This window comes from Macaca thibetana, chromosome 19 (assembly GCF_024542745.1).
Source record: "Macaca thibetana thibetana isolate TM-01 chromosome 19, ASM2454274v1, whole genome shotgun sequence".
NCBI classification, from domain to species: domain Eukaryota; kingdom Metazoa; phylum Chordata; class Mammalia; order Primates; family Cercopithecidae; genus Macaca; species Macaca thibetana.
The window spans coordinates 25,828,105-25,852,546 of NC_065596.1; the positions used below are offsets into that span (position 1 = coordinate 25,828,105).

Genomic DNA, 24,442 nt, shown 5'->3' on the forward strand with positions numbered 1-24,442 from the left:
ACCTTTGCTGTTCTGTTGGCCTGGCAAGCTGTTCCTGATACCCCTTACCCACCCACCCACTGCCATGGGTCTTTCTCCTGTCCCAGCCTGTTTGTTCATCTCCTAAGTGGAGACTGAGTCATTGTCCCACCTCACAGGCTGTTGGGGGGATTTGACAAGATCAAGGCCAGGCACGGAGAAGGCACCCAGTAGATGTAGCCATTGGGTTGCCAAGCCTGGCCACTGTGACGGAGACCATTTCAACACTCAGTGTGTGCAGGTGGCCCAGTGCGGCAGGAAACGATGGGACTATCCTGCCTCCCTCTGTTCACAAGGCTTTCCTAGGAAGGGGGCTGGGATTCCAGTCAGCTCCGCCAGCTGGGGTCCCTCTGAACCTCGGGCCCCCTTTCCAAGCAGGGATTGGTGGCAGTACCGGCCCCCTTGGTTTATGTCTTTCTCAGAGTAGGGTGTCGGAAGCACCTGCCCTCCCTGAGTTCAGTGTGTCCAGTGTTCTCGGCCAGATGCTAACGCCATGCCTTTGCAGGGAGCGGGAACGCCGAGAGAAGGAGAGAGAAGAGTGGGAGCGCCAGTACAGCCGGCAGAGTCGCTCACCCTCCCCCCGATACAGTGAGTGTCCCCACCTGGCTGGAGGGCTCTGGGGCTTTAAAGAAAAGTGTCAAGCAGGGTTACAAAAAAAAATAGTTCCACATTAGCCTTCCAGAAATGAAAGCTCTTAAGACACACACGCGTACACATACATTGCTTTAGTCACAAGGTGATTGCAGAAATTAGAAGTGCTCATTCCGGCATGGGCTGGTGAGGGGCACAAATCGCAGCCACTGGACTCTCTGGAAATGTCCCCTCATTTGGAGACAACCCCTGAAGTTCAGTTTTTTTTTTTTGTTTTTTTTTTTTTTTTTTTTTTTGAGACGGAGTCTCGCTCTGCCACCCAGGCTGGAGTGCAGTGGCCGGATCTCAGCTCACTGCAAGCTCCGCCTCCCGGGTTCACGCCATTCTCCTGCCTCAGCCTCCCGAGTAGCTGGGACTACAGGCGCCTGCCACCTCGCCCGGCTAGTTTTTTGTAGTTTTTAGTAGAGACGGGGTTTCACAGTGTCAGCCAGGATGGTCTCGATCTCCTGACCTCGTGATCCGCCCGTCTCGGCCTCCCAAAGTGCTGGGATTACAGGCTTGAGCCACCGCGCCCGGCTGAAGTTCAGTTTTGAGGACCTCACCCCAGGTCAAGGAAGAGGCCCTGACCCTGGATGTTTGCTCGCTCTTCATCTGCTCTTTTCTTTCCAGGTCGAGAATACAGCTCTTCTCGAAGGTAAGGAAGCCCATGACCCTCCACTTTCTGGGAAGTGACACTTGTCCTTTGATGGGAGGTCCTGGCTCTCATTCCTCCAGCCTCACCCTGTACCCACCTCTAGTTGGAGGGGCTGGTCTCATCCCTTGGGGAACATCCCTTCCTCTACAGACAAGTGCCCCGGTCACTGAAGCCTCCATGGCCCCAGCTGTGTTGATGTGTGTACACCCCATTCTCACGGCCCCTCCCTTTCTCTTTCCAGGCGCTCAAGGTCCCGATCCCGAAGCCCCCATTACCGACATTAGGCAGAAGAGGGAGGGGTGGGGAGGACAAGGGGGTGGGGTAAGGGGCTTAAGCTGTGATGCTGCTGGTTTTATCTCTAGTGAAATAAAGTCAAAAGTTATTTAATTCCCGTCACCTGCCTCAGTGTCATCTGTGTGGTTGGTGCAGGGCTCTCCCACCCCAGGGCCCACTGGCCAGCAGAGCCAGCTGGGAGGGCGCTTGGGTTTACCGGCCAGGTGCCATTGCTTCCTGTGTGGCACATCTTGCCCACATCTGATGGCTAAGTGGCAGGCCCCTGTTCATCAGAACCTGCCATGGCTCAGTGAGGCCTGCTTAGGCCAGGGCACAGTCCCAAGGGAGAGGGCCCAGACCTGCCCGCAGGTGTGGACACAGGGTGTCGGCCCAGCATGTCCCACATGGGCCCCTTTGCCTGGGGCCTCTGGCGACAAGTCCAGGCCTCTCCCCGCCCTCGCCTTGGCCCCTGCCCTGGCCTCGCCCGCACCAGGAACTGGGAGCGCGGCTTTCTGTGCCAATCCTGCGGCGCCGCAGGCACTGGGGGCTGGCCGTTCCCTCACCCCCTCACTCCAAACCGGTCTGTCCAGCCGTCCACCCCAAGGAGGGGAAGCCTCCTGCCCCACCTCAGCACCCCAAGAAAGCCAGAGTCCAAACGGGTGTAAATAAAAGGGGAAATTTACTTGGAAAAGGGGGCAAAAACGAGGAGGTCAACAGGTGTTGGTGGCGGTGGCAGGCACAGTGGTGGCCTTTCCTGGGCTCAGGCCTCCCCGGCCGCCTCAGGGTGCTTCTGCCGGAGGTGTTTGTCCAGGGTGGCTCGCAGGCCGAAGGGCACATGGCAGTGAGGGCACTCGAAGCGGGTGCTGCCAGGCGTCATGCCGTGCATGCGGCGGTGGCGGTTGAGCTTGCTGCTCTGGGCGCAGGCGTAGTTGCAGAGCTCACAGGTGTAGGGGCGCTCCCCGGTGTGCGAGCGCCGATGCACCGTCAGGTTGCTGCTGTTGGTAAAATGCTTCCCACAGAACTCGCAGCTGCCCCCGGGCCCACGGCTCTTGCCCCCTGACTTGGGCATCTTTTTGGGTGATGCCTTCTGGCTGTTTGCAGGGTCAGTTCTCTGTTCTGCGGTGATGGCTCCCCAAGTGTCTCCACCAGGGCCGGCTTGAGCCCCACTGCCAGGAGCCCCGGGTTCTTGGACACCTGCTGTGGCGGCGGCTCCAGCCCCCTCACCACCGCTGCATGGGAGGGTGCTGGCGGGGGCAGCGGCATGGGCAGCCGGCTCCGGAGGGGCCGCAGAGGCCTGCTCCTGGCTGGTGTCGGCCATGATGGGACTCTGGGGCGGCACCTGCCGGTGGGTCTTCTTGTGGCGGTTGAGCTTGCTGCTTTGGGCACAGGCATAGGGACACTGGTCGCATGCATAGGGCCGCTCGCCTGTGTGTGAGCGCATGTGCACCTTGAGGTTGCTGAAGGAGCTGAGGGTCTTCTTGCACACGGGACAGGTGGGGCTCCGCCGGGTGAGGCCGCTGCCACTTGCACGGGGGCTCTTGGCCTCAGCTGCTGGCCCCACCACTGCCGACACAGCTGCAGCCACCTCGGCCAGGCCCAGGAGTGGGGCCTCTGGGGCCTCTGATTCTGTCTGGTAGATGGACAGTCCATGGTCCCACTGGGCGTGACGCAGCAGCTTCCAGGCCACTGTGAACTGTTTGCCACAGCGCAGGCAGCTCAAGGCCTTTAGCTCCTCTCGTTCTGGTAAGAAAAAGAGGCAGAGTGTTAGTGCGGAGAGGAAGGAGTCATGGGGGTTGCAGTTCACAGCTGCCAGCTGGACACCTTCTGTGGGACAGGCACTCCTGCAGGGGCCAAGGACTTGGCAGTAACAAGACACACACACTCCGGAAGGACCAGGAAGCTGATGCTCAGAGGAGTGGACACGAAAAATCTGTGGAGTGGGTGCTGAGTACCTGAGGCTTTGTGTTTGAAAATCATTTTTTTTTTTTTGGAGACAGTCTCGCTCTGTCACCCGGGCTGGAGTGCAATGGCTCAATGCAAGCTCTGCCTCCTGGGTTCACGCTATTCTCCCGCCTCGGCCTTCTGAGTAGCTGGGATTACAGGCGCCCGCCACCATGCCCGGCTAATTTTTGTATTTTTATTAGAGACAGGGTTTCAACGTGTTAGCCAGGATGGGAAAACCATTTTTTTTAAGACAGTCTCACTCTGTCACACAGACTAGGGTGCAGTAGTGCAATCTCGGCTCACTGCAACCTCCACCTCCCGGACTCAAACTATTCTCATGCCTCAGCCTCCCGAGTAGTTGGGATTACAGGTGCCCGCCACCACGCCTGGCTAATTTTTGTATTTTTAGTAGAGATGGGGTTTCACCATATTGGCCAGGCTGGTCTCAAACTCTCCGCCTCAAGTGATCCTCCCACCTTGGCCTCCCAAAGTGCTAGGATTACAGGCGTGAGCCACTACACTAGGCCATGTGTTTGAAAACCTTTTGAAAAGTTAGGTTGGCCGGGCGCGGTGGTTCAAGCCTGTAATCCCAATACTTTGGGAGGCCGAGGCAAGCGGATCACGAGGTCAGGAGATCAAGACCATCCTGGCTAACATGGTGAAACCCCGTCTCTACTAAAAGTACAAAAAATTAGCCAGGCCTGTAGTCCCAGCTACTTGGGAGGCTGAGGCAGGAGAATGGCGTGAACCCAGGAGGCGGAGCTTGCAGTGAGCTGAGATCGCGCCACTGCACTCCAGCCCAGGCGACAGAGTGACACTCCGTCTCAAAAAAAAAGTTATGTTAATTCAGTGAGCGCTTCCTAACATGCTAGGGGCTGAGCCATGGCTCATAGCCCAGCTTTCCCTCAGGACAGGAAAATAAGATCACCATTTTCCAGACAGGAAAACTGAGGCACAGAGAGGCATTTTCCCAGGGCGGCACAGCTTGGAAGGGGTAAAGCTGGGATTTCAATCCAGACTGCTGGGGGAGGGGGAGAGGGCAGAACAGAGGCTTGCTTTTATTTGCTTTAAATTTTTAATTTAGCATTTTTTAAAGAGACGGGGCTCTGCCACGTTGCCCAGGCTATTCTTGAACTTACGGCCTGAAGTAATCCTTTCACCCCAGCCCCTCAAAGTGCTGGGATTACAGGCATGAGCCACCATGTCCGGCTGGGAACAGAGGTTTTTTAATAAGATTTTTGGTTTAGGCCGGGCGCAGTGGCTCACATCTGTAATCCCAGCACTCTGGGAGGCTGAAGCGGGTGGATCTCTTGAGGTCAGGGGTTTGAAATCAGCCTGGTCAACACGATGAAACCCTGTCTCTACTAAAAATACAAAATAGCCAGGCGTGGTGACGGGCACCTGTAATCCCAGCCACTTGGGAGGTTAAGGCAGGAGAATCGCTTGAACCCAAGAGGCAGAGGTTGCAGTGAGCCAAGATCCTACCACTGCACTCCAGCCTGGGTGACAAAAGCGAGATTCTGTCTCCAAAAAAAAAAAAAAAAAGGAATTTTGGTTTAATAAAAATAATTTTTAAAGTAATTGAGATAGCTGGGCGTGGTGGCTCATGCCTGTAATTCCAGCACTTCAGGAGGCCGAGACAGGCGGATCACCTGAGGTCAGGATTTTGACACACTAAGCCTGGTCAACATGGTGAAACCCTGTCTCTACCAAAAATACAAAAACTCGCCAGCCATGGTGGTGCACGCCTGTAGTCCCAGCTACCTGGAGGGCTGAGGCCGAATCACTTGAACCTGGGAGGCGGAGGTTGCAGTGAGCTGAGATTGTGCCACAGCCTCCAGCATGGGTGACAGAGTAAGACTCCGCCTCAAAATAATAATAATAATAATAATGGGGATAGCTACAGAGAAAGCTTAGCGGCCACATAGTAAACAGGTGGTAGTGACCTGGGTTCCCCACCCTCTACATAGATCTCAAATTGAGAGCCCCCAAACCTGAACTTGGATTTTTATCTGGACCTTCGGGGTACTCTCAGAGGACACTTCCTAACTGAACTAGCCTTTCCATTTTTCAAATTCTAGAGTCTTGGATGAGACAACCTTTGTGATACAACCAGTCCCGGGTCAAGAACACAGGCCTGGCCTGCACTCAAATTCAGACTTCTCTGCTCCCTAGTTGTGTGACCTTGGGCAAGACATAGTCCTCTATGTGCCTCAGTTGCTAGAATTCAGGGACCCTAGAGATCCCCTCCCTTTCAAGAGTGGTTGTGACCTCGCTTGGGGAATGGTTGAGAGCTTAGGTCCACATAAGCGCTCAAACTGCAGAGCCTATGAAACCAAGGTGCCCACGATTCTCCAAGCCCTGCAGTGTTTTGTTCCAGCAATTCTATCACAGACCCTCGCTCCCTCGCTCGCTCACTCGCCAGGCCACTCTCCATGCTCCAACTCTAAAGCCGATTCAATCAGTCACAAGCCCCTCCTCTTTCCCACCACCAGACCCTCCCTGGCCCAACCCTAAATAATTCCTTCTCAAAAGTCTCAGGAGGGCAAGGGGTGGGGGCTGGAAATTAGGTTTGGATTAAGCCCTGCAGCCAACACTGACCAAAAGCTCACCGAGGGTCAAGTGCCACGTGAAGGATTTTAATTCCCTCCCAAGAGGAGGAACCCTGGTGTCCAGCACCGGGGAGCTCGCTCAAACCAGGGGATTCCCACCGTGCAGTGCTGGGAGATTCCATCACTGAGGGAAGCCAGAAGCCCCTTGCCTGGCTCGGAACAGTTAGCTGTACTAGCACCTCAATCAGAATTGACAGACAGGAGGAGGTGGCAACCTCCCCATTCCAGCTGGCCTCCACTCCCCCTCCCCCCGGCCACTGCCCTCCCCAGAGGTCCCCCCCTACTGCCACCCTGGTCCAGCCACCTGGCCAGTTATTTCTGGCCAAGGGGAAGGAGAAGTGAAACCAGGTTGGGGTGTGTGTGTGGGGGTCAAAATCCCGGGCTAGTCTTCTGGGGCTGGCCACACCCTGTAGGCGGCCCTCTTTCCCTGCCCAACCCCCCTTGCCCCCCCTTGCCACCACCACCACTAGTCCCTGCCCCAGGACGGGCAGGCCCTGGCCACGCCTAGGCTGCACCCGATGGGAAGCGAGAAAGGGGAAGTAGTGCTCAGTGCCCTGCCGTCCAGCCCAGTCCCTCTCCAGCAGGAAGCCCAGCCCTTGAACTTGAGAGGGGGACTGCACCCGGCTTTACTCACCTGAGCCCTGGCCGCGGCTGGGGCCTCTGAAGAGCTGACAGCCCAGCTTCTTGTGGTCCATGAAGGCAGTGATGGCCTCCAACGGGAACGTCTGCAGGCAGCGGCCGCAGGTCAACAGATCTGGGCGTTTGTCGGTCCAGGGCTGGCGGTCTGCAGGGAGGAAGCGGGTGGTGAGCGTGGGGTGGGGCCAGGATGGGGGCTGAGGGTGCCGAAGGAGAGGGGAAACCGAAGGTCAGAAGGGAGCCTGGGGGGCAGGACGGGGCGAAAAAGATAAGGCAGGGCGAGGGGCCCATGCCCAAAGGGAGGGGTCCCACCCGAGGGTCAAAGGTAAGGGAGGCTGGGCCCAGGGCCCGGGGCGCTCACCGGGAAGGTTCGGGGTCAGCGGTGTCCACAGAGTCCACGGGTTCCGCGCGCCGAGGGCGAGAAGGGCGGCCCCGGCGGGCATGGGGCCAGAGGAGTGGTGGGGTTCGCCGCCGAACCGCCCCTCCGAGGACACCTCCTTCGGGGAGAAGGATCCCAGTCTTGGGGCCTGTTGGGACCGCGCGTCTGGCTCGGGCTTGAGTTCGATGACGAGGTCCTGCATTTCCATCTCGTCGTCTGGGTTGGCTGCGGGCGCGGGCTCTACTCGGCGGGGCGCGCTGCCGGCCTTGCGGCGGGACATGAGTCGCGGGCCGGGCGAGCGGGCGAGCGGGCTGGCGGGCGGGCGGAGGACGCACGAGCGGAGGACGCGCGGACCGTGCGCGCTCAGGTGAGTGACTGCGGCGACCCGCTGCGAACTCTTACACGTGCTGGCCGGGCCCGTGGCTCCGCCTACCAGGGCGGGGCCTGATGGGAGGGGACCGAGCCGCGCAGCTGGGGCCCTGCCGGCGGCCTAACTCAATCTAGGCAGTGCCCCCTGCGCTTGGCTTAGTGACCAAATTTAATCACACCGAATTCCCACAAGGCATTGAAACAGCTATCCCTGATCCCATTTTAGGGCGGGTGAAACTGAGACACGGGATGCCCACACACACCCCCAAGGGAGAAAATAGTCGGTCACGTTTGTTATTAGGTGCTTAATAGTAATCTGGGCTATTTCATTTAATGCATTACAATAAAAATTCATTTTGCAAGCATTCACTGAGTGCCTCCTGTGCGCCAGACTCTGTTTGAAGCACTGGGAATACAGGAGGGAACAAACAGACGTTTGCCTGCACGGAGTTTAGACGGTGGGGGAAGACACTATAAACATAATTATGCAAAATATAGATGGCCTTTGATGATGACCAGTGCCATGGAGCAAAAGAAAGCTGGAAAGGCGGAGAGGGTTACTGGGGTTGAGGGATTCAATTTTCTCCCCTGTGCTGGGAAAGGGCACGGTGGATCTGAGGTTGGAGGGAAGGAAGCCAGCCAGTGGACCTGGGCATTGAGGAATTACAAGGAAAGGGAGAGGCAATACGGATTGGGAATTGAGTTCAGTGAAAAAATGGGGGCAGATCCAAGCAATCTTTTGATCGCTTTAAGGTCTTTTGGTTTTCCTGAGACTGGAGCCTTGGGAGGGTTTTGAGCAGAGGAGGACTGTAATCATACACATCAACTCTGTTCCTAGACCAGAAGTCACCATTAAAACCAAATAGCCAAGCAGTTCACCTGCCTCCACTCCGCCTCCTTGAACTTCCCTCCCCTAAGCAGTTCTCTCTGCTCACTGTTTGAAGTGGCATCAACACCCTGCCCCACCCTCAATCCCTGATGAGTATTCTTTCCTTCCTGGCACCGACCGCATGGCAGTATAGAACTGCTTGTGGACTGTCCTCTCCCCCACCCAATGCAAGCCCCCTGAGGTCAGGGCCAGAATCTGTTCTCCCCCAGCTGTCCCCAGCCCAGATGCTGATTTCAGATGCTGATCTCTTGGAATTCTGCATTGTTATTCAGGTCGGGGCTCCATTGTCCTCCTGAGAGCAGAGGGCCCTGACCAACAGTATCTAAAGTAGCCCCACCCTGCTGAAGGCCTTGCAAATTACACTCCATGACCTCCATCTGTCCCCAGTCCCCTCTTGGATCTCACTTCTCCATCTGTCAAAGGAGGTAGGGCAGGTTGGAACTAGAGGGTTATCTGAGGTGGTTTCTTCAATCCTGCCTCCTCTGATCACCCTTTTTTAAAAAAAGTAATTTTTAAATTTTCAAAAAAATTTTGTTTTTAATAGAGACAGGGACTTGCTTTGTTGCCCTGGTTGGTCTGAAACTCATGGCTTGAAGCGATCCTCCTGCTTCAGCGTCCCAAAGTGCTGAGATTACAGATGTGAGACACTGCACTCAGCCTCAGACCACCCAATTTTAAGTTCCATGGAACCCAGCCACCCACTATCCCATTGCCCTTATTTTACTTTTTTTTTTTTTGAGATGGAGTTTTACTCTTGTTGCCCAGGCTGGAGTGCAATGGCACGATCTCAGCTCACTGCAACCTCCACCTCCGGGTTCAAGCGATTCTCCTGCCTGAGCCTCCGGAGTAGCTGGGATTACAGGCGCCCGGCTAATTTTTGTATTTTTAGTAGAGACAGGGTTTCACCATGTTGGCCAGGCTGGTCTCCAACTCCTGACCTCAGGTGATCCACCCGCCTCAGCCTCCCAAAGTGCTGGGATTACAGGCGTGAACCACCGTGCCCGGCCTATTTTATTCTTCATACATCACTTTGATCAAACCCTGAAGGATCTTGTTTACGTATTTGCTCGTTTTACCCTATTCTGTCCCTTCTACCCCCACTAGAACATGGGTTCTAGAAGGCAGGATGGGAGTTTGTTTTGTTCATAAATACAGCCCCTACTCGTTCATAGTTAAGTCAACAAATATTTATTGAGTACCTACTATGTGCCTGATATTCTTTCAACAGATATTTGCAAAGCATTAAATTGTGTACCTGGCACTAGGCCTTGGTGATCTAGTGGAAAGCAAACGCCCACAGGATCCCTGCGTAAATAGGACCCTGCATGGAGAAAGTGAATTCTGACTGGGCCTGGAATAGGGAGATTCATATTCCCCACTCAAGGCCTCAGTTTCCCCCTTTGTAAAATGATACTGCAGGGAGAGCTGGAGGACAAAATGACCGCCTCTGATCCAGCCCAGCTACTTTCTTCGTATGCGGCATCTGAAACCATGATCTCCAGGTTTCCTGTAGAGGAGCGGGGGTTCCCACTGGAAAAGAGGGGTAGGAGTGCCTGCGTGTAGGGGGATGGGGATGCAAAGACCGAGCTCTGCCCTTAACCCAACAGGGAGGAAGTCTTCCCCTCTCTGAGCCTCAGTTTCTTCCTGCCGCAAATGGGCATCCCAGACGCCCCCAACTCGCAGGCAGGAAGATCGGACCAAAGTGCTCCGCAAAGCCGCGAGCCAGCCCGCGACCACGTGGGGCAGTAGCGGCGGCGCGGGCGGAACCCAGGCTCCGCGGCTCGCGGCCTGCCCGGGCCTCTGCAGCTGGGACGCCGGCGGAAGCGGGGGCGCCAGTAGCCGCGGACCTCGGTGAGTACAGAGTGGTGGGGGGTCGCCGGCAAGTTCCCTCTCCCCGGCCCCAGCTCTGGACGCCTACCCCAGTGCAACGCCCGGAGTAACGGAAAGAGGCAGGACCGCGCCTGCAGCGCCGGCTGGAGGGACGTTCTGGTCCCCAGACGCTAGTATCAGGGACTGTTTGGCGATCGCCGGCTGCGGGAATGCCCCACGCGGGTGGGGTGAGGAGAAGGGAGAAGGCGGAAAACTCCTCCTCCGGAAAATAATAAATGGCCACGATAACAGCAGCATCGGTGGCAGTCATCCCGCTTTACCTGGAGCGGAATCGCTCGGTCTGAGCCAGGAGGTGGGAAGAACGTCCAGTCCGAACGCCCAGGGCGGTGTGGGGAGTGGACGCCTGGGGGCCGGGAGGACCTGCTTAGTATAAGAAAAGGAGAGCAATGGGTGGTCAGGGCGGAATTCAAAGGAAACTGACCGACCCCAGGGGAGAAGGGGAGGGGAGAGATTCTGTGCTTGGGGTTCTGACCTTCTCGGGTGGCCCCATTTAACTAATTTGCATGAAGATTCAGCAGCCGATGGTGTGTGTATGTGTGTGTGTCTGTGGACACGTCAGCACCTTGGTTAATTAATTAGGTCTGGTGGCTTCTCAGTTGACAACTCAGCTGGTTCCCCACCCTGGCAATTGTGAAGAGTTGGCCAAATGTTTGTCCACTGAGCTGATCTCTTCTCTGGACCACCAAGGCTACCAGGAGAGAGGTCTATGAAACCCTTGCCCCTGCCATTGACCTAAGTTTTGGGCTCTTGAATGTAAAAGACTAGTTTTGCAAGTCGTGGGGGATGGGCTTGGGCATTTTTCCCTGAAACCTTCGGAAATCCTTGCCTTGGAGACTGAAAGGATAAAGGCCTTTGGGGCCAGGTCACCAGGGAGAATGGATAATGCCTGCCTCTGCCCTCCTGGGCACACCCTGTGTGACCTTTCTTTAACCAGTTTCTTATCAGGTTACACCTTGGCTCCACAGTCTGTCTTTCTGCATGGGGCACAGGGGAGGGCCTGAGTTTGCTCCCTCTTCCTCCACCCTCTAGCTCGCACCAAGGAAATGATTTTTTTTTTTTTTTGAAACAGAGTCTCTGTTGCCCAGGCTGGAGTGCAGAGGGGCGGTCTCCGCTCACTGCAACCTCCGTCTCCCTGGTTCAAGTGATTCTCCTGCCTCAGCCTCCCGCGTAGCTTGGATTACAGGCATGTGCCACCACACCCAGCTATTTTTTTTGTATTTTTAGTAGAGACAGGGTTTTGCCATGTTGGTCAGGCTGGTCTCAAACTCCTAACCTCAGGTGATCCGCCCCCCACCCCCAGCCTCCCAAAGTGCTGGGATTACAGGTGTGAACCACTGCACCCAGCCCAAGGAAAGATAAGACCTGCCAGCTTCACTGGCCACTTTACGAAAATGGGGATTGCATCAATATGACCAAATCTCCCTTGTTTTTTTTCTTAATGGAGAATACAAGGCCCCATACTGACCCTCCCTTAATTTCATTTTATCCAGGGATTTAACAGAATTATTTGGCCACTGTAATCCTCATCTAATTCATTTAGTAAGTACTCACCCTGGAGACTAGGGTGTTTCTCTTGAAACTCAAGTGTTAACCTAGGCTCAGGAAAGACCCTAGGGGCTAGTGAGGCCTGACTAAATTGGAGTGACAGTGGTCAGAGAAATTAAAAAATGCAAGCAGGGCGTGGTGGCGTGGGACTGTAATCCCAGCTTCTCGGAAGGCTGAGGTGGGAGGATATCTTGAGTCCAGGAGTTGGAGATTAGTGTGGGCAATGTAGTGAGACCTCACCTCAAAGTAAATAAATAAGTAAATGTGCTTTTTAAAAAATTAGAAAATGCAAGGCCGGGCACGGTGGCTCATGCCTGTAATCTCAGCACTTTGGGTGGCTGAAGCAGGTGGATCAGGAGTTCGAGACTAGCCTCGCCAACATGGCCAAACCCTGTCTCTACTAAAAATACAAAATTAGCCGGGTGTGGTGGTGCGTGCCTATAGTCCTAGTTACTTGGGAGGCTGAGGCAGGAGAATTACTTGAACCCGGGAGGCGGAGGTTGCAGTGAGCCGAGATCATGCCACTGCACTCCAGCCTGGGTAACAAGAGCGAGACTCTTAAAAAAAAAAAAAAAAAATTAGGCCGGGCGCAGTGGCTCAAGCCTGTAATCCCAGCACTTTGGGAGGCCGAGACGGGTGAATCACGAAGTCAGGAGATCGAGACCATCCTGGCTAACACGGTGAAACCCCGTCTCTACTAAAAAATACAAAAAACTAGCCGGGTGAGGTGGCAGGTGCCTGTAGTCCCAGTTACTTGGGAGGCTGAGGCAGGAGAATGGCGTAAACCTGGGAGGTGGAGCTTGCAGTGAGCTGAGATCCGGCCACTGCGCTCCAGCCTGGGCGACAGAGCGAGACTCCGTCTCAAAAAAAAAAAAAAAAAAAAATTAGAAAATGCAAATATCCCTTAATTCTATTCATGTGGTCTTACCTGTCAGGGAAAAAACAAAACAAAACAAAAAATCCTTGGAGTCTCCTTTGGCTGCTCTTTCCTCAAATTATATATCCCTCATCCTGTCCATCAGCGAGGGCTCTTGACCTTTTTTTTGTTTTTGTTTTTTTGGAGACAGAGTCTCACTCTGACACCCAGGCTGGAGTACAGTGGCACGATCTCCGCTCACTTCAACCTCCACCCCCTGGTTCAAGCGATTCTTCTGCCTCAGCCTCCCGAGTGGCTGGGATTACAGGAATGCGCCACCATGCCTGGCTAACTTGTATTTTTAGTAGAGGCAGGTTTCACCATGTTGACCAGGCTGGTCTCATCCTGACCTCAGGTGATCCACCCACCTCAGCCTCCAAAAGTGCTGGGATTACAGGCGTGACCCACTGTGCCCAGCCTCGACCTTTCAAACATAGCCCAATCTGACCACTTCTCCCCATTCCCACTGTCCCCAGCCCATCCTAGACACCACCTTCTTCCACCTGGACCCCTACAGTGACCTCCTCATTGCACTCCTAGTGTCTCCCTTCAGTCTCCTTGTTTATTGTCCATGCAGCAGGCAGAGGATCCTGAGGACCCTAAGCCATCCTGTCCGTCCTTCACTCAGAACTGTCCAGTAGCTTCAGTCTCAGAGTAGAGACCCGAATTGTCATCACAGCCCACAAGGCGCTCTCTCTGTTCCTGTCGCCACCTCCTCCACACTGGCCTCCTTGCTACGCCCCAAAGCCACCCTTTCCATGATCTTTGCATTTTGCTTTTCGCTCTGATTGGAATCTCCACATGGCTCTATTCCTAATTTCATTCAGGTCTATGCTCAAATGTAATCTCATCCTAGGGATCTTTCTTGGGCTCCCTTGAAACTACCCCATGTCCCCCAGGCTGGTCAGATGTCTCCTCTGGACTCGTTTATTCCAGCCCTGCTCACTCTGGGTCATCACTGCCTGAGGACAGGTCTGTGTCCCCTATTGGACTATGAGCCCACAAGGGCGGAACTGTGCTCTGTCAGTCCTAGATGTGTTTCCAAGACTGCCCAACGTGGGTCATGCACACAGCAGGCACTCACATGATGTGCTGATAATGCTGGATAATGTGGATGAGTGAATTTTTTTTTTTTTTTTTTTGAGACAGGGTCTCATACTCTGTCAGTCAAGCTGGAGTGCAGTGGCACAGTTACGGCTCACTACAGCCTCCACCTACTGGGCTCAAGCGATCCCCTCACCTCTGTCTCCTTAGTAGCTGGGACTCCAGTCGCACACCACCCATGCCCAGCTAATTTTTTTTTTTTTTTTGTAGAGATGGGGTTTTGCTCCATTGCCCAGGCTGGTCTTGAACTTCTGTGCTAAAGCAGTTTTCCAGCCTCAGCCTCCCAAAGTGCTGGGATTATAGTTGTAAGCCACCGCACCTGGCTAGAAAACTTTCCTTTGGTGCATAAAAATGATAGAAAATTCAAATTTCAGTCCCAGTAAGTAAGGTTTTGTTGGAGAACAGCCATGTTCATTTGTTTCCATATTCTCTATGAGTGCTATTGTGCTACTTGGCAGAGCTGAGCAGTGACAGTAAAATACAGAGAAGGTTCACAGACCTCTGCTATATATTTTGCCAAGAAGAAAAATAAAATAAAGTTAAAAACAATTTTGCTGGCCGGGCGCGGCAGCTTACACTTCTAATCCCAGCACTTTGGGAGGCCGAGCGGGGTGGGCAGGGCGGGCCACCTGAGACCAGGAGATGGAGACCAGCCTGGCCAACATGGTGAAGCCCCATCTCTACTAAAATACAAAAATTAGCCAGGCGTGGTGGCGTGTGCTTGTAACCCCAGCTACTCAGAAGGCTGAGGCAGGAGAATCGCTTGAACCCGGGAGGTAGAGGTTGCAGTGAGCCAAGATCGCCCCACTGCACTCCAGTCTCGGTGATAGAGTGAGACTCTGTCTCAAAAAGAATTTTGCCGGCCGGGCGCGGTGGCTCAAGCCTGTAATCCCAGCACTTTGGGAGGCCGAGATCGAAACCATCCTGGCTAACACGGTGAAACCCCGTCTCTATTAAGAAATACAAAAAACTAGCCGGGCGAGGTGGCGGGCGCCTGTAGTCCCAGCTACTCGGGAGGCTGAGGCCGGAGAATGGCGTGAACCCGGGAGGCGGAGCTTGCAGTGAGCTGAGATCCGGCCACTGCACTCCAGCCTGGGCGACAGAGTGAGACTCCGTCTCAAAAAAAAAAAAAAAAAAAGAATTTTGCCAAGGAAGATTCTGTTTGGGCCACCTGTGGGCATGTGAGATCAGTAAGATATGGCAGCTAATTATGCAGAGTGGGTGATGAGGTTTAGATACCTCACAGGGAGCGCTCTTTTTAACATTTTCTTTCCTTTTTTTTTTTTTTTTTTTTTTGTGAGACAGGGTCTCACTCTTCTCAGGCTGGAGTACAGTGGTGCAATCATATCTCACTGCAGCCTCAACCTCCTTGGGCGCACTAGATCCTCCCATCTCAGCCTCCTGAGTAGCTAGGACTACAGGAGCGTACCCTTTGCCTGGCTAATTTTTCTATTTTTTCTAGAGATGGGATTTTGCTATGTTGCCCAGGCTGGTCTCAAACTCCTGGGCTGAAGTGATCCACCTGCCTTAGCCTCCCAAAGTGCTGGAATTACAGGCATGAGCCACCTTGTGCCCAGCTGCCTCTTCCTTTCTAAAATTAAAATTTAGTGGCCGGGCGTGGTGGCTCAGGGCCTGTAATCCCAGCACTTTGGGAGGCCGAGGCAAGAGGATCGCTTGAGCCCAGACTGGAGACCAGCCTTGGCAATATAGTGAGACTTCATCTCTATAAAATAAAGTTAATTAAAATTTTTATTTATTTGTTTATTTATTTATTTAAGACAGAGTCTTGCTCTGCTGTCCAGGCTGGAGTGCAGTGGCATGACCTTGACTGCAGCCTCTGGCTCGCAGGTTCAAGTGATTCTTATGCCTCAGCCTCCTGAGTAACTGGGATTACAGGCATGTGCCACCATGCCTGGCTATTTTTGGGGCATTTGTTTGTTTTTGAGATGGGGTCACGGTTGTTGCCCAGACTGGAGTGCAGTGGCGCAATATCTCAGCTCACTGCAACCTCTGCCTCCCGGGTTCAAGCGAGTCTCCTGCCTCAGCCTCCTGAGTAGGCGGGATTACAGGAGCCCACCACCATGCCCGGCCCAGCTAATTTTATTTATTTATTTATTTTTCGAGACAGCATTTCACTCTTGTTGCCTAGGCTGGAGTGCAATGGCGCAATCTCAGCTCACCGCAACCTCTGCTTCCCAAGTTCAAGTGATTCTCCTGCTTCAGCCTCCCAAGTAGCTGGGATTACAGGAATGCACCACCAGGCTAATTTTATATTTTTAGTAGAGTTGGGGTTTCTCCATGTTGGTCAGGCTAGTCTTGACCTCAGGTGATCTACCCACCTTGGCCTCCCAAAGTGCTGGGCTTACGGGCGGGAACCACTGCGCCCAGCCTATGTTCATGTCTTCTATAGCCATCTTTATTCCTTCCTCCCTCTTTGTGACCTGTTTGTCTGCATCAGTGTTTCATCTGGGGCTATCAGGAGACGTCTGACAATTCATGGAGACGTTTTTTAAAAAACATTGTATTGAGATGCAATTCACATTCACCAGTTCACTGTTCACCAGTGGTGACATTTTTGGCTGTCATAACTTGAAGAGGGGATGCTACTGGTATCTATTAATAGGGGGCAGAGGCCAGGATGCTGCTTAATCCCTACACCTATGCATTGGACAGGCCCCACAACACAGCAGATAATTATCTAGCCCCAAATGTCAATAGTGTCCAGATTGAGTAGCCCTGGTTCACATCCTTGGCCTATCTGCAGGGTCCTGTCTTGCAAGGAGCTCATAGTTCATGTGCAGAGACAGGAAGAGCCTAATAAGAAAAAGGACAATTTAGGCCAGGCACAGTGACTCACACCTGTAATCCCACCACTTTGGGAGGCTGAGGTGGGCGGATCACTTGAGGTCAGGAGTTGGAGACCAGCCTGACCAACATGGTGAAACCCTGTCTCTACTAAAAATACAAAAAGTAGCTAGACATGGTAGTGTGTGTCTGTAGTCCCAGCTTCTCGGGAGACTGAGGCACAAGAATCTCTTGAACCCGGGAGACAGAGGTTGCAGTTAGCCAAGGTGGCGCCACTGCACTCCAGCCTGGGCGACAGAGTGAGACTGTCTCCAAAAAAGAAAGAAAAAGGACAATTTCAGTCACCTCCCTTCTGTGCCTGGCCCCAGGGTCCTGGGTACCCAACGCTTGTCACTCAGCTCAGTTAGTCCTCACTAGGCTTTAGAGAGGAGAGGACCACCACAGGGAGTGGGGAGGAGAGCCACAGGGAGTGGTACAGCTGCTAAAACGTAGGTCCTCCTCTCTCAGGTCTGTACCCACAAGGCTGGCATTTCCCTATATGTGTTTGACATCATAGCATAGTGCTTCATATGTCGCAGACATGTGCCAGACATCATAGGTTAGTTAGGTCATTGAGTCCCCATGCCAGCCCTGTGAGTTAGAGCTCTGTTTTACAGATGGGGAAACAGAGCACAGATTAGTCAAGCTGTTTAACCCCAGGTCACACAGCAATACTAACAATAAGAGCAGTTCACTATTATGGAGAACCTAGTATGTGCCAGGCCCTGTCTGGCAGGAGCCTGTTGAATCCTAGTAACAGCATAGGCAGCAATTGGGGCTATTTTTCCATACAATGGAAGAGAAAGCTGTCTCTTACTGAGGTCTCATAGCCAAACCAGCCTGGGATCTCCACTCTTCATTTATTTGTTGTTTGTTTGGTTTTTTTGAGAGGAGTCTTGCTCTGTCACCCAGGTTGGAATGCAGTGGTGAGATCTCGGCTCACTGCAACCCCTGCCTCCCAGGTTCAAGCAATTCTCCTGCCTCAGCCTCCTGAGTAGGTGGGATTACAGGCATGTGCCACCATGCCTAGCTAAGTTTCGTATTCTTAGTAGAGATGGGATTTCACCATGTTGACCAGGCTGGTCTCGAACTCTTGACCTTGTGATCCACCTGCTTTAGACTCTCAAAGTGCTGGGATTACAGGCGTGAGCCATCGCGCCTGGCCAATGTTTGTTTGTTTTTGAGACAGAGTATTGCTCTGTTGCCCAGGCTGGAGTACAGCGGCACGACCTCTGATCACTGCAACCTCTCCCTCCCGGGTTCAAGTGATTCTCCTGCCTCAGGCTCCCCAAGTAGCTGGGATTACAGGCATGCGCCACCACATCCGGCTAATTTTTGTATTTTAGTAGAGACAGGGTTTTACTATGTTGGCCAGGCTGCTCTCGAACTCCTGACCTCTAGTGATCCTCTAGCCTCAGCCCCTAAAGTGCTGGGATTACAGGCGTGAACCACCATGCCCGGCCCATTCATGAATTCTCATTGGTCTCTATGGCAGGCAGTTTTCTGGGGGCTGGAGATCCAGCAGTGGGAAAAGCAAGGTGGCCACCTTGAAGCTTACGGAGGGAAAGGCGATGCAGGCAGATACAGGGAACCGAAAGTGCAAGGGCCCAAGAAGGGACTGCCAGGCATCGTGCCTGAGAATCAGCGAGGAGGCCTGTGTGGCTGGGGTGGGGAGAGCAAGCGTGGTACACCACGAGGGTGCCGGCAGGATCCAGAGCTCACAGGGTCAGCAGGGCTGTGGTGAGGACTTTGACTTTGTCTCTGAGCAAGACAGAAGCCACAAGAGGGCTCTGAGCAGAGAAGACATGTGATCTGACTCGGGCATTGACAAACAGGGTGTGGGTTGTAGACTGGGGGTGGTGAAGGTGGAAGCCAGGGTCCCAGAGGGGAGTTCACTACAGTACTCTAGGCAGGAAGCGTCTGTGACGGCAGCAGAATGCTGGCACTGGAAGAAGTGAGAAGTGTTAGGTTGTGAATAAATAAATGTGTGTGTGTGTATATATTTTTTTTCTTTCTTTCTTTTTTTTTTTTTTTTTTTTTTGAGACAAAGTCTTGCTCTGTCACCCAGGCTGGAGTACAATGGCGCCATCTGGGCTCACTGCAACATCCGCCTCCCAGGTTCAAGCGATTCTCCTGCCTCAGCCTCCTGAATAGCTGGGATTACAGGTGCCTGCCACCATGCTTGACTAATTTTTGTAGTTTTAGTAGAGATGGGGTTTTGCCATGTTGGCCAGGCTGGTCTTGAACTCTTGACTTCAAGTGATCTGCCCACCTCTGCCTCCCAAAGTGCTGGGATTACAGGTGTGAGACACTCCTTCCAGCCTTATACATTTTTTTTCTCAGCCTTTGTCTTTTATGACTTTAATATATATATATATTTTCTTGAGACAGAGTCTTGCTTTGTTGCCCAGGCTGGAGTGCTGTGGTACAATTTCGGCTCACTGCAAGCTCCACCTCCCGGGTTCACGCCATTCTCCTGCCTTAGCCTCCTGAGTAGCTGGGATTACAGGCCCCGCCACCACACCCGTCTAATTTTTGGTATTTTTGGTAGAGACGGGGTTTCACCTTGTTAGCCAAGATGGTCTCGATCTCCTGACCTCGTGATCCAGCCGCCTTGGCCTCCCAAAGTGCTGGGATTACAGGCGTGAGCCACCGTGCCTGGCCATGACTTTAATATTTTTGAAAAGCCCAGGTTAGGCCGGGCGCGGTGGCTCAAGCCTGTAATCCCAGCACTTTGGGAGGCCGAGGCGGGCGGATCACAAGGTCAGGAGATCGAGACCACAGTGAAACCCCGTCTCTACTAAAAATACAAAAAATTAGCCGGGCGCGGTGGCGGGCGCCTGTAGTCCCAGCTACTCAGGAGGCTGAGGCAGGAGAATGGCGGGAACCCAGGAGGCGGAGCTTGCAGTGAGCCGAGATCGCGCCACTGCACTCCAGCCTGGGCAACAGAGCGAGACTCCGTCTCAAAAAAAAAAAAAAGAAAAGCCCAGGTTAGTTGGGCTGTTTTTGTTTTTTCTAAGACAAAGTCTCACTCTTGCCCAGGCTGGAGTGCAGTGGCGCGATCATAGCTCACTGCAGCTTCAACCTTCCAGGGCTCCAGTGATTCTCTTACCTCAGTCTTCTGAGTAGCTGGGACTTACATGAGTACATTGTCATGCCTGGCTAATAGTTTTTATTTTTAGTAGAGACAAGGTCTTACCATGTTGCCCAGGCTGGTCTTGAACTCCTGAACGCAAGCAATCCTCTCACCTCGGCCTCCCGAAGTGCTGGGATTATAGGTGTGAGCCACCATGCCTGTCCCCGTTGTCCTTGTTTGGCCCAGAGGCTGGAAGATCACTTGAGGCCAGGAGTTGGAGAACAGCCTCGGCAACATAGTGAGACCCTGTCTCTTTAAGAAGAAAAAAAGGAATAACACAGAAGTGGTGCCCTGTCCTTCTTAGTGTCCCATTCCTGGAGATGTTGGCTTTGATCACTAAGTTAAGGGGGTGCGTACCAGGTTCCTCCACTATAAATTTGTGTTTGCCCCTTACAGTGAATGAATATCTTATGAGTCTGTTAATACTATGTAGCTACCTTATACTTCATCTAACTCCCATCCGTGTTTTTTTTTTTTTTTTTTTTTTTTTTGACACAGAGTCTCACTCTGTCACCCAGGCTGGAGTGCTGTGGTGCGATCTCCGCCCACTGCAGCCTCTGCCTTTTGGGTTCAAATGATTCTCCTGCCTTAACCTCCCAAGTAGCTGGGACTACAGGCACACGCCACCACACCCAGCTAATTTTTGTATTTTTGGTAGAGGCGGCGTTTCGCCTCTACCAGCATGTTGGCCAGGCTGGTCTGGAATTCCTGACCTCAAGTGATTCGCCCACCTTGGCCTCCCAAAGTTCTGGGATTACAGGTGTGAGCCACTGCACCCGGCCCTATCCACACATTTTTACATCTATTCCTTTTATATTTATTTACTTGCCAGTCTACAGTAAGGATTATATTTTTCTTCTCTTCCTTATTCATTTATTTATTATCAGTATGGATTATGGATTTCTGTTTTACCCAGTGGGTTATAATCTGTCACTATCATTATTGTATTCAAATAATTCCAGATTTGGCCACTTGGAAACCTTTCAAGCTAGCTCCTGTGTGAGTGGGAGTCTATCTAGAATATAGAATTTCCTGATGGATTGGATGGGTTGTGTGTGAGAGAAAGGTGGGGTTTGTTCTTTTTTTTAAGAGACAGCGTCTCACTCTGTCACCCAAGCTGGAGTGCAGTTGCATGATTACGGCTCACTGCAGTCTCCATCTCCTGGGCTCAACTAATCCTTCTCCCTCAGCCTCCTGAGTAGCCCAACTAATGTAAAATAATTTATTTTTTTTTTGTAGAAATGTGATTTCACTATATTGCCCAGCCTGGTCTCAAACTCCCAGCTCCACAGTGATCCTCCTGCCTTGGCCTCCCAAAGTGCTGGGATTACAGGCATGAGCCACCATGCCTGGCCGGGTTCATCTTTTGGCAAATATTTATTGCCTGGAAGTTGAGATAAAGCTGTTTTAAAAGCAGACAAAGGGCCGGGCGCAGTGGCTCAAGCCTGTAATCCCAGCACTTTGGGAGGCCGAGGCGGGTGGATCACGAGGTCAGGAGATCGAGACCATCCTGGCTAACATGGTGAAACCCTGTCTCTACTAAAAATACAAAAAACTAGCCGGGCGCGGTGGCGGGCGCCTGTAGTCCCAGCTACTCGGAGGCTGAGGCGGGAGAATGGCGTGAACCCGGGAGGCGGAGCTTGCAGTGAGCCGAGATCGCGCCACTGCACTCCAGCCTGGGTGACAGAGCGAGACTCCGTCTCAAAAAAAAAAAAAAAAAAAAAAAAAAAAAAAAGCAGACAAAGGTCTTTACCTTAATGGGGCTCATGTTTTTGTGCATGTGACACTTTGTTTCTGATCCAAGCCACTGGGGATTGATGGCACAGATTTTAGCGAGGCGGATTGGTTTGGGACAGGTGAAGTGGAGCTGCCTAGGTAGACCAGCCTCTGCTTCCACTCCTCCCTCCTCCATTAGCCCCTTGCTTACCATGTAATGACTTCCTGCCCTTTTTCTTCACTCAACAGCCAAGACAATGCAAACTCCAGTGACCATTCCTGTACCTGTGCTCCGGCTGCCCCGGGGCCCTGATGGCTTCAGCCGTGGCTTTGCCCCTGATGGACGCAGAGCCCCCCTGAGGCCAGAGGTTCCTGAAATCCAGGAGTGTCCCATAGCTCAAGAATCCCTGGAATTCCAGGAGCAGCGGGCCCGAGCCGCCCTTCGGGAGCGTTACCTCCGCAGCCTGCTGGCCATGGTGGGTCGTCAGGTGAGCTTCACGTTGCACGAGGGTGTGCGTGTGGCCGCCCACTTCGGAGCCACCGACCTGGATGTGGCCAACTTCTACGTGTCACAGCTGCAGACTCCCATAGGTGTGCAAGCAGAGGCGCTGCTCCGATGTAGTGACATTATTTCATACACCTTCAAGCCATAGAGACATTGTGTTCACTTTTCTGCTTGAGGCTGAGCCACTGTATCCCAGGCCTCCCAATGTTCCCACGCCAGGAACTCTGGGCCCCACGGAGTTATGAGCTCCCTTGGAATTTTCAGCCAAGCTTTAAGCAAGTCTGGACTCCTGAGACCTCCTGGGTCTAGTCAGTAAAATTCTGCAACTCTAGGAATTCTAAGATCCCACTGGAAGGAATGCTCTACTTCACAGAACTCTGAACCCTACAGAAAGATGGGCCTGCTGCCATTTCTTGAAGACCAGGGCATCGGGGTGGGGTGATAAAGGAGACAACCTGCACAGGGGGGCGTTATTAAAGAGGTTGCAAAGTTCAGCCACCCTGAAGATACTCCCCAGTGCTCCTCTCCTGCTAAAGAACCAGTTACCCCAGGAAAATTCGACTCCTGTTTTTCTTTCTTTAATTAAGTATACCCACGGGGATGGAATAATCTTTAGGAGCTGGTAGGGTGGTTATCCCAGGGCTGAATCCAGTGGAGCTGGGCCAAGTAGGACAGGAGCCCAGATAAAGGTGTAGGGGCTGCAGGGCCGCAAGTCTCCTGGAAATGCTGGAGTGACCGGAATGCCGGGATTGGGAGATTAGGATTTGATTTCACTTTGGGGCGGGCGGTGGCTCGTGTTGGGTCACGTGGTCGTGCCCAAGCGCTCCTCCTGTTGCCCCACCTGTGGTTGCTGTGGACTGCACACGACAGCAGATTCGCTGTCCTCTCGTTGGAGGCGAATGGTCGGATCCCGAGTGGCGGCGCCCCTGACAAAAGGCCGAGGAATCGCGATCAGGGTGCAACTTCATCCCCCTCCTCTTTTCTCTCCAGCCTTGTAGCTTGGCCGTTCACATCACGCGCTTCACTAAGCCCCCTGTCACTAGTAACCTTTCAGGGCATTGTTTCAAAAGAAAGCAGTTTCTGTCCCCTTCTGTAGTTCCCTTAAATTCAGGATGTAAGCGAAGCCTTCCACTAAGTAAAGGTGAGCGTCGTTTTGTCTCAGTCGCGAAAGTGCGGCGGCCGATGATGAACCCCGCCAGGAGCAACCTCAGCTGCCTTCAGTCGGTTCGCTACGCCTAGCTCTCGAGTTGCCTTGGCGACGACGCGGCTCGCTCCGCGCAGTCCCCTTTTATGGTTTCAGCCCCGCCTCCTTCAGTTTGCCGGGTGCGCTTGGGAAAGCGTGGCGAAAGTGCGGCGGCGAATGTCAAGCGTTGGGTCTGAGCCTAGGGGTGTGGCTTGAGCTCGCGCTGGTTTGTTCTTGCCTCGGTGACCCACCAGCCTTGTCACCCAGGATTTGGGTTGGCAGATTCGTCTCTCGCCTTTGGAATTTCTATCTTCTCCTAGGTTTTGTTTTTTAAAATCAGGCCTATGATACCGTTCATGGGCTCGTATTTATTTTAGCATTGCTCACGGGCTCATATTTATTTTAGTATTGTGATTTAAGTTGTATTTTATGCAACTACCCCTATACAGAGAGCTGTTGATGTAACTGCAGCGAGCAAATGGAAGACTGGAGACTACCGAAGAGGCCGAGGCTTCGTCTCCAGAGGAACCCTCTCTGTCAGCATCCATCAGCTGTACTCATATATTGAATGCAGCTCCTATCCGCCTTTCTTTTCGACTTCTTTATGCCGTTACCACTCTTCATCAGTTAGTCTAACCTCAGTGTTTTCATTCTTTCCTTTTTTTTTTTTTTTTGAGACAGCGTCTTGCTCTGTCGCCCAGACCGGAGTGCAGTGGCACAATCTCGGCTCACTGCAAGCTCCGTCGTCTCCCGGGTTCACGCCATTCTCCTGCCTCAGCCTCCCGAGTAGCTGGGACTACAGGCGACCGCCACCACGCCTGGCTAATTTTTTGTAATTTTAGTGGAGACGGGGTTTCACCGTGTTAGCCAGGATGGTCTCGATCTTCTGACCTCGTGTTCCGCCCGCCTTGGCCTCCCGAAGTGCTGGGATTGCAGGCGTGAGCCCCCGCGCCCGGCCCATTTCTTTCCTTTCGTTGAGACAGGGTCTCGCTATGTCTACCAGGTCGTAGTGCAGGGGCGCGATCAGTGCAGCGTCAACCTGCCGGGCTCAAGTGATCTTCCCACCTCCCAAGTAGCTGGAACTACAGTCTCCCGTAACCAGACCCTGCTAATTTTTAAATTTTTTGTAGAGACGGGGCCTTGCTATGTTGCCCAGGCTAGTCTCGAACTCCGGACTCACGCGATCTTCCTGCCTCAG

The 24,442-nt window shown here is 53.1% G+C and overlaps 3 protein-coding genes across 8 annotated transcripts in view; 2 read left to right on the forward strand and 1 right to left on the reverse strand.

Moving 5' to 3' along the window:
* The window catches only part of CLASRP (CLK4 associating serine/arginine rich protein), an 83,637-nt gene extending 81,938 nt beyond the window's left edge, over nt 1-1,699 (forward strand). For 2 of the 3 annotated variants that reach the window (XM_050772110.1, XM_050772108.1), the window contains 3 exons: nt 524-606; nt 1,279-1,303; nt 1,545-1,699. In XM_050772110.1, coding sequence (XP_050628067.1) covers nt 524-606; nt 1,279-1,303; nt 1,545-1,587 — 151 coding nt within the window. In that variant the 3' untranslated portion in view covers nt 1,588-1,699. Of the gene's footprint in view, nt 1-523; nt 607-1,278; nt 1,304-1,544 lie in introns of those variants that run through there. The other variant, XR_007721753.1, reaches the window with a different exon arrangement.
* Nucleotides 1,700-2,238: 539 nt separating this feature from the next.
* On the reverse strand, nt 2,239-9,219 carry ZNF296 (zinc finger protein 296). Its single transcript, XM_050772223.1, has 3 exons — nt 7,130-9,219; nt 6,767-6,916; nt 2,239-3,316 (listed from the first exon to the last, which is right to left on the reverse strand). The coding sequence occupies exons 1-3, from the start codon at nt 7,425-7,427 to the stop codon at nt 2,337-2,339; spliced, it is 1,428 nt and encodes a 475-aa protein (XP_050628180.1). The 5' UTR covers nt 7,428-9,219; the 3' UTR covers nt 2,239-2,336.
* GEMIN7 (gem nuclear organelle associated protein 7) lies at nt 6,753-22,617 on the forward strand. 4 transcript variants are annotated; one of them, XM_050772351.1, is made up of 3 exons: nt 7,978-7,981; nt 10,240-10,256; nt 21,806-22,617. In XM_050772351.1, the coding sequence occupies exon 3, from the start codon at nt 21,814-21,816 to the stop codon at nt 22,207-22,209; it is 396 nt and encodes a 131-aa protein (XP_050628308.1). In that variant the 5' UTR covers nt 7,978-7,981; nt 10,240-10,256; nt 21,806-21,813; the 3' UTR covers nt 22,210-22,617. The 4 variants fall into 4 exon arrangements, with proteins under 4 accessions (XP_050628310.1, XP_050628308.1, XP_050628306.1 ...); XM_050772353.1 differs by lacking the exons at nt 7,978-7,981; nt 10,240-10,256 and adding an exon at nt 6,753-6,876; XM_050772349.1 differs by lacking the exon at nt 7,978-7,981 and having other exon boundaries at nt 10,133-10,256.
* Nucleotides 22,618-24,442: the final 1,825 nt, after the last annotated feature.

Coding starts and splice junctions, on each gene's coding strand:
- GEMIN7 (XM_050772353.1), top strand. CDS start 21,814: ATGCAAACTCCAGTGACCATTCCTGTACCTGTGCTCCGGCTGCCCCGG.
- ZNF296 (XM_050772223.1), bottom strand. CDS start 7,427: ATGTCCCGCCGCAAGGCCGGCAGCGCGCCCCGCCGAGTAGAGCCCGCG. Junction 6,917..7,129: donor GCTGACCCCGAACCTTCCCG/GTGAGCGCCCCG, acceptor TCCTCCCTGCAG/ACCGCCAGCCCTGGACCGAC. Junction 3,317..6,766: donor CAGCCGCGGCCAGGGCTCAG/GTGAGTAAAGCC, acceptor TTTTCTTACCAG/AACGAGAGGAGCTAAAGGCC.